This window comes from Cryptomeria japonica, chromosome 4 (assembly GCF_030272615.1).
Source record: "Cryptomeria japonica chromosome 4, Sugi_1.0, whole genome shotgun sequence".
Taxonomy (NCBI): domain Eukaryota; kingdom Viridiplantae; phylum Streptophyta; class Pinopsida; order Cupressales; family Cupressaceae; genus Cryptomeria; species Cryptomeria japonica.
This window is the reverse complement of record NC_081408.1, coordinates 263,196,470-263,204,724: the sequence shown is the minus strand read 5'-3', so window position 1 is coordinate 263,204,724 and position 8,255 is coordinate 263,196,470. Positions and strand designations below refer to the sequence as shown.

Genomic DNA, 8,255 nt, shown 5'->3' with positions numbered 1-8,255 from the left:
AAGTGTGCACATACATATAACCTAAAAGAATATATTCCTTAACTTGAAATTTAAATTCAATTGTCCATAAAATAAATACCATTCAGTCAAAGAAGTTTTCACAATTTTTTGAAATTTGGAAGAGCCATTTCTAGATCAGATAGCTGGTAGCTTTTGCATCAATGTTTCAGATCACACTCCATAATCTTGATGATGGATCACAAAGTGTGATCCCAAATGTTGATGCAAAAACTACCACACAATCTGATTTGGAAACAACTCTTCCAAACCATTCAATCAATTTTTTATTTTAAAATTTTTGCCATATTTATTTAGTTGGTCAAATATAAAATACCCAATTCTTCTATTAATTTAATAATTAGATTGGTTGAATGTGGATATTTGATGCAATGCTTATCTTTGTTGGTACACAAAGGAGCTTTCTTGGACATAGAGATTGGCTTCTTTCCTATTTGTCATATGACAAGGAAATCAATGATACATTTAGAAAATTATTTGCATGCATTTAGAGGAAATACACATGGACCATGGTTAAAATGATAGAAATTTAATACGATTTGTGATAGCACAATAAATTTCCTACTATACCTAATTCCTTTTAGACTGCAGGTTTCAAACAACCCCTTATAAACTATAGTGCATCGAGTAAATTATTTAATGTGACCATATGATGCAGTCAACATCGAGGGGTCTTATCAAACTACTCATTCTTGCAACCTTTACATATCATCCCACCAACAATAACACAAATGAAATAAAGTTTGAAACATATATTCATTATAAAATTCTTTGAAATCAATTACATATGTGGAGGATCTCAACAAGGAACATAGTTCAAAACATTTACAAGAATTCTAGGTAGTTCATGCCTTCAAATCTTCAAACCCTCTTGTCTTGAACTTTCTTGGCTACAATCCTCTTTGGAAATATCATTTTTCCCTTCATGTTATAGCTATCACAATTATCTTGAACACCTCCAACACACCTAAAAATTCCTCTTTCTCTTTTTTTATTTGTCTCCTCTTGGCAAGCTAATTGCCTATACACTCTTCTTTATACAATTTTCTAGAGCAACCTAGAATTTCTTTCTCCAACCTTGATGCTTTTGATTGCTACCTCTTAACATGATTAAATGCTGCATTTTATAGTGGTTTTAACCTTTGCGAGGAACCCAAAAGAAGAATCCAAATCCGCTTTGTCGTTTCCTTCAACTTGACTTTTCAAATTCCTTCAAAAACATTAAATAAAGTGGACTTTTTTCTTCCAAAATGTGACATTAATGTTGTTGCACCAAACTGAATTAAATCATGAATCAAGTCGTGCTCCATTGGAATTTGAAGAGTCATTAAATATTTTTTCAAAAATCACTAGCTTTTCCTTCCATTTAGGCACCTAGTCACCTTTTATTTTTGAAATGGAATCCAAGTCTTGATAAATGGAGGATTTATCATTGCAACACTTGAAAAGATACTCTTGAGGCTCAAACCTACACAAAATAATGCAAAACATGAACACAAAAAAGAATATATATTTTTTGGCAATGTAGGATTGCCCGTAGAATTGGATGCTCCTACATCACTTTTAGAAAACATTAGAAAAGCACAAATGTTACTTTAGATGACCCAAATAGAATAATAAAAATGAAAAATAAATAAGAATAATTTAACTAATTTCAAAAGTACTTGATGGAAATTGTTTGGAAGGTATGATGCATACATAGGGTGCTTATAATTATCCATTATGAACATTGGTTTAGTTACGACCACAATTTTTTTCTAAGTATTGGTCTATTTAGATCGATGATAAACATTGAAAAGATTGGGCTTTTAAAAAAAAGTCAAAATGAGAATCAACAAAACAAGTGGTGAAAGATTTTAAAATTTCCTATTGATCATGCACCAACCAAAGGTGGGTATGAATAACAAAAATCTAACATGAAGAAGAATAAAGGTTTAAGTCGACGAGATAATATAAAGAACTTTGTATTTTTTTCTATTTTGGCTTGTAACCAAGATAATATGTAGTTTATATGTGTGTGTGACCTCAATGTTTTGAGATAACTATCCACATACATTATTTTTTATTATCAATATAATTTGGGCACAATCTTTGTGACTACACCTTACCTATCAAAAACTATTTAATTCAATTGTATGACATAATAAACTCAATTGCATAGTATAATTAATATACTCATTCTAATGCAAAATCTACTATGAAACACACTAAAATCATTTTCACTTGATTAATTCAAATAATAACAATATAGGTGAAGAAAACTACATTGTATTTCCATTACAAATAAGAGATGAATTTACAAATGATCTACCTCTAAGATTCTTATAAAAAGTTCATATAAATTTCTTTGCATTATACACATAATTTAATAAACATGTTATTCATGTTCAATTATTTATATGTTCATTTTGTGTTTTTCAATACAACTTTATTGTAAAATAACTTAGCAAACACAAAGAAAGGTTTTTAGTTGGATAAATTGGAACCTGATCATGTTTAGGATTGGATTTTACAAAATTGTAGAGCTGACTTGTGCTCTAATTTGTTTTGAAAAAAATTATCATCAAAATCACCACGTTTAAATGTTGTGTACAAAGGAGGATGTGTATCATCCAATAGGTCCGGATGGGGACCTACTTGTACTTCTTTGGTGGGAAATTCAAATACAGCAATTGATATTCGATCTGTCTTATTGTTTGGCAAGGCAAGATGTTCAATGCTCTTGTATCGTCCATTGCTCATTACCTATCCACAAATTATAATAAAGAATTTCATTGCACATTATTCATTAAATATATCACGTGACTTAAAAGAGATAAATAGATGAAGCACATTTATTTCTAAACTGCTAGTTATATAATGATGACATGAGGGTTAATAAAATCTTAAATCAAGACAACTAAAGAAAACTATGATATTATATTATAAATTTGTAACATTCCTGAAAATAAAAGTCTACACAATTTAAACATATTATATTGATTAATGAATACCTATAGATAATATGATGTCAATAATTCATTATACATATATACATGCACAAAGAAAGTTTCTCTCTCTCTTCCAATTTATTACCATTTTATACATACAAAGTTACTATTTTATAATATAATGTATTACTTCTTTTCCAAAAAAAATTCGTTTGGAGTCTAAAGACCAAAAAAAAAAGAGTATATAGAGAAGGATGACATTAGAAATCTAGGTTTAAATCTTAAGGCAGGGAAAGAGCTTACATACTTTATTTTCTATAAACCAATTTTGTCTAGAGGAAATTAGAATTAGGGATCAGAATTAGCAAGATAGGTTCTCAATATGTTTTGAATAACATTATAAATTAATATTAGAAAAAGAAATCAGAGGGAATGCAAAAATTGCTAGTTTTAAGAGTGTAACTCAATGTTTCATTCACCGCTGATAATTGAATCCATAATCTAATAATGTATTGAAGACATTTAAATCGAATTATTAGGATAATGTTCCCATGTTTGAGTTTGGATATTCATTTTATAACTTATAAAACTAGTATTCCAATTATTGGGATAAGGTAATGGGTAGGTTGTCTAATTAGTGTCTATGTATCTTGAGTGAATTGCCATGTACTAGAATGATAAACTTAAAAAGAGTGTCATTTGATCTTATTGTTTTAACAATATCTTCCATCTATTACTTTAATGATATCACTTCCTAGACTACTTGCATTAAGGAAATGTTCTAAATTGGCCCATTAAATACTCAAAGAGTTGGATGTAAGAAATATCATCTTTTGAAAAATAGAATTAAACATTTTAATTCATGATATATTCAAACAAAGAAATAATTTACCTCAAATTATTAAAAATAAATGATATACCTTTGTTCTAATCTCATTTGATATATAGAACATTGAGAAAAATAGAATACTTCACAATCTTATTCTATCATGATTAACATTAATTTAGTAAGCTATAGAATCAAACCCTCAATTTCCTTAAGCAAACAATCCCCCCTCTTAAACCCGGGAGGGAGTTGAACCTGAGACCTATGGGGAGCAAACCCACAACCCAAGCCAACTCACCTACCCATGTGGGACAAACAAACATGGACCTTATTTATATAACTATATGATTACAAAATCACGATTTCAATCCTTATGGTTGATTATTGTTCTCTAAGCTTTACTTGGGTTTGAGGCAAGTATGCATGTTTGAGGAGAATTTTCAAATATTAAAGTACACATGGAAAAAATAATCAAGAGATCTAGGATGCAAAGTGGAAGGTGTGTTAACCTCTGGGATCTATTGGAGTTTAGTGCAAGAATTCAAGTTTGATGGAAATTTTTAAATATTAAAGGAAATGTGACAAAAATATATAGGATGTACATAGGAAAATGTATATATCCCTAAGATCTACTAGGAATTGATCTATGTTTGGAAGTTTGAGACCATTTAAAAAAAATTAAAGGAGATATGACAAAAAAATCAACTAAGAGATTTTTTTTTTTATGCAAAGAGACGATGTGGGGTTTCATTTTCTAGAGACCCTTCTTATCATTAAATCATCACAATGGGGAAACAACTATGACAAACAAAATAGTGGAATTCATTAGATAATTTGAAAAACATAAACAACAATAAGAGAAGAGTACCAAGCATGCACTAAAGTGGTGAAGGTATTCCTAGTTCTTGAATTGGATCATGAAAAAATAGGATACAACATGATGATGCTTGAAAATAAGAGACTTGTGTAGATTTTAAAGAGTGCAAATGTATTTTGAAGAAATTTATAAATGGGCACAAGAAAAGTGGAAAAATCACAAAAGGGATGTAATCGATCAAGCCTGCTATCTCATTGTGATTTTTTCAAATGAAATTATCTTCCAAAGAGGTATAAGGTTATTTCAAGGTATGAGTCTATTCTTAAAATATTGGTACTTGAGTTTTAAACCAATAAAGAAGTTGCAATACAGAATTACAATTTGAAACTAATTATATGCATTAATTTATAAATTATAGATAGATAAAAAAAGCATGTCTTATATTCTTGAATCAAATTGTTACATATATTACTTACCATTTTTCATAATATTTAATTTAACACTATAAAAAAAATGATTATAAATAAATTCACATCATAGTTAAATCTAATCAAGCTAAAAAAAAAAAAAACTTTTAACAAAATTGACAACTATTTCAGATATTTCTAATGAATCTGTAAAAACACATAGTTCCAAGCATTCATACTTTTTACATTTTATCCTAAGTTTAGTTTGAATAGATTTCAATTTGAAGTCAAGATTGAGATTAAGATGGAGATAAATACCTCTACCATATCTCCAATATTGACGACAAGAGCTCCAGAGATGGGTTCAACAGGAATCCATTCACCATCTTTTCGTATGTGCAATCCTACTTGCTCATCATCCTGTAGCAATATGGTGATGTTTGATGGGTCTGAGTGAGGACCTATTCCAAATACAAGATCTGGCCTTGAACACCTCGGATAGTAGTTCATTCGAGCTCCTTGTATCCACTTTCCCTCTGGATTAATAAAACTGTTAATCTTGAGACCCAGGGTCTCTGCTATCAGACTCAAGAGCTTATTTGAGAGTTTCTGAATTTCCATGCCAAAGTCATTCATGGTTTCTCTGGACCAAAAAAAAAAAACAATTTAGATTTGAGGATTTTGCAGTTAATTAAATATGTTTCATTGATTTTTTGGTTAGTTGACTTAATTTAATCAGTACCCCCTTCAATAAACTATTGTGAGTCTATAAACTTTTTAACATGACCAATAAAATTGTAACATATTTTCTGATACTTCATAAATTAAAAGAAAACTGAACCACTAGACCTCATAACCTTATGCTTTATCATAAAAAACTCTTACCTATCATACCAGACCCCAACCCTGACCTAACTTATTTAAATTCATTTCACAGTGTGTTTTATGACCAATTACAATCTCAATATGATTTCGTTTGGATTAAGTGACAGAAGTTTGAGTCAATCTACAGTGACCCATTACTCACTTAATCCAAAATTAATTGATGTCGGTCAAATAAGTACTTGACTGTGAAAAGGGGCTCTAAACCAAAGCATTGTTTCAATTGCAGTTACAGCCCAAAAACAGAGGACTATTATCAGCCAGTAGATCACAGCTCGCACACTGAAAGGTATTGTCAAGGAGGAAGCTAGAGCCAAAACATTATCTAGTATAATTCTAAACAGCTTTTTTGCGTGTTTGTGGATTTGTTTCTTGGTAATGTTATATGAGGATGAGGTCTTAGTTTGTGATCTTATTGATTCATAGCGTTATGGCCACGTTAAAAAGTTTATCTGATAAAAAATGATTTTCATTTTACAATTGAATCTATCTTTAAGAAGAAAAAAATGAACTTGCCTATGGCCAAGGAAAGTTCAGACATACCTGAAATTTGTTGGCCTTCTTGGCCAGAAATTCATGTTTCTAACATCTTCAGGGAGAGTGACCAAATATAACATGTCTGACCAGTCTAATTTCTGTTCATCTGAAATTACAAAGGCCTGGCCATAGCCTTCACGCTCTTGAATTCCACACTTGAGCTTTTCCTCCAGTGGAAGTTGGAAGAAATCCCTCACAACTTGTTTCATTTGGTCCAGCACTGAGACAGGAACCCCATGATTCACCACCTGCCAAAACAACAAGTTTGAAGTCTGCCCTTAATATGAAATAAAAAAGATGCCATGGTTAAAGAAGATACAGATGTCAGTTATTGTTATAAAGATAGCTCCTTTAGATGTAGCTAACCTAAATATTGCATAGAGAGTTTACCATGGCACAAAAGACTTTTCTGCTAATAGCAGTCATAAACAAATAAACCCTAAGAAGCTGTTGAAAATACCCTCTACAACCAAAAATAAATAAAAATCTAATTAAAGTGGTTCATCTAAGAATCCTCTGGTCCATTTGGTATGGGTTTATACTTGCAACTATATAATCACCTGAAAGAAACCCCATTCTTGGCAGGCAAGTGAAAGCTTCTCCATCACCTGTTGTCTGGACTCTTTGTGCTCAGACAGAAGTGACAAATCAATTATGGGAATAGAACTGCTCAAGTTATCACTAACAGTAATGGAATGGAGCCTCTCTTCCTCCCTTCTATACCTTTGAGGCACTGAATCAGGATCCCTGGCTGCTAATTCTTGGACTACTGGAATTGAAATGGTTTTGCTGTTGGGTAGCTTCATAGAATTATACATTTTGGGAAAAATACTGGCCAGTTAGGATTGTAAAAAAAGGTGCAGTTGTGCTGACAATATGATGTATCAGTCTAAATCTTTTTTCTAGGTTGGGTAGGGGTTCATCTTGTGGGGATGATCACACTGGTGAGATCATGTTTGTTTGTTGTTGCTTCTGTATTTGATTGTGTGAGTGTTTTTTGTATCAATATTTCTGATCACATTCTATGATGCATTATCAAGATGATAATGATAAGCATAAAGAACCTATTCATCCTATAAAAATCTTATCTTCCCAATAAAAATCTTCCAATTTACTGCTGAAAAAGGAAAGGAAAATAGCCATAGTGATCAAATCCTCCAAATAAAAAAAATAAAAAAAAAGCCAATGCAGTTGCTATTGAATCATTGAATGGGTTTGATGGAGAAAACCATTGAAATTCTGCTATAGTAATCAAAGCCATCCTACAGTCGACTAGGATGGTGAAATCTTGTCGGTTCTCAGCATGATTGGTGTTAACTTATTTCAATGGACGAAAGGTATCACGATTCTAAAATATAGAATCTGGCAAATAGACTGGTTGAAAATTAAAAAAGAAAAACTATGATAGCCGAGCCTGTCTTACATGAGATTTGACTTACTATTTTATGTTATTGACAGTGAAATTATAGCATATAGTTTTGAGTGGGGTACCTAAATGGATAAGATCAAGTTAAATGAAGTTGACATGCAATTTTTAAGCCTGACATGTTCTAATAAAGAAACCATTCATGTGAAGCTATTATATTAAACTATTAGTATCATATTCTGATAAAAAATAGAAGGCATCTTTTATAAATTTTCAATTTGAACTATCTTTTAGTTGAGATTTATATATTTATGTTAACTTTTATTTAGGTTTATTTTTTCATTATACTTTTCTCATCATATTCATATCTCGCATAATGTTTTACATTTTTGCTCTCTCATCAACCATTTCTCTCACTTGTGTCATTCTTACTAAGCTACTAATCCGTCTTGTGCTAGATGAATATTTCTAT

General features: G+C 30.8%; 1 protein-coding gene across 2 annotated transcripts; it reads right to left on the bottom strand.

Moving 5' to 3' along the window:
• Positions 1-750: 750 nt before the first annotated feature.
• LOC131065576 (oxoglutarate-dependent flavonoid 7-O-demethylase 1) lies at positions 751-7,606 on the bottom strand. Of its 2 annotated transcripts, none has more exons than XM_058000136.2 (4): positions 6,978-7,604; positions 6,424-6,665; positions 5,317-5,641; positions 751-1,486 (listed from the first exon to the last, which is right to left on the bottom strand). In XM_058000136.2, the coding sequence occupies exons 1-4, from the start codon at positions 7,233-7,235 to the stop codon at positions 1,481-1,483; spliced, it is 831 nt and encodes a 276-aa protein (XP_057856119.2). In that variant the 5' UTR covers positions 7,236-7,604; the 3' UTR covers positions 751-1,480. The 2 variants fall into 2 exon arrangements, with proteins under 2 accessions (XP_057856119.2, XP_057856118.2); XM_058000135.2 differs by lacking the exon at positions 751-1,486 and adding an exon at positions 2,467-2,763 and having other exon boundaries at positions 6,978-7,606.
• Between the last annotated feature and the right edge of the window lie 649 nt (positions 7,607-8,255).

Coding starts and splice junctions, on each gene's coding strand:
- LOC131065576 (XM_058000135.2), bottom strand. CDS start 7,235: ATGTATAATTCTATGAAGCTACCCAACAGCAAAACCATTTCAATTCCA. Junction 6,666..6,977: donor AAGAATGGGGTTTCTTTCAG/GTGATTATATAG, acceptor TTGTTTTGGCAG/GTGGTGAATCATGGGGTTCC. Junction 5,642..6,423: donor AGAAGGCCAACAAATTTCAG/GTATGTCTGAAC, acceptor TTTTTGGTCCAG/AGAAACCATGAATGACTTTG.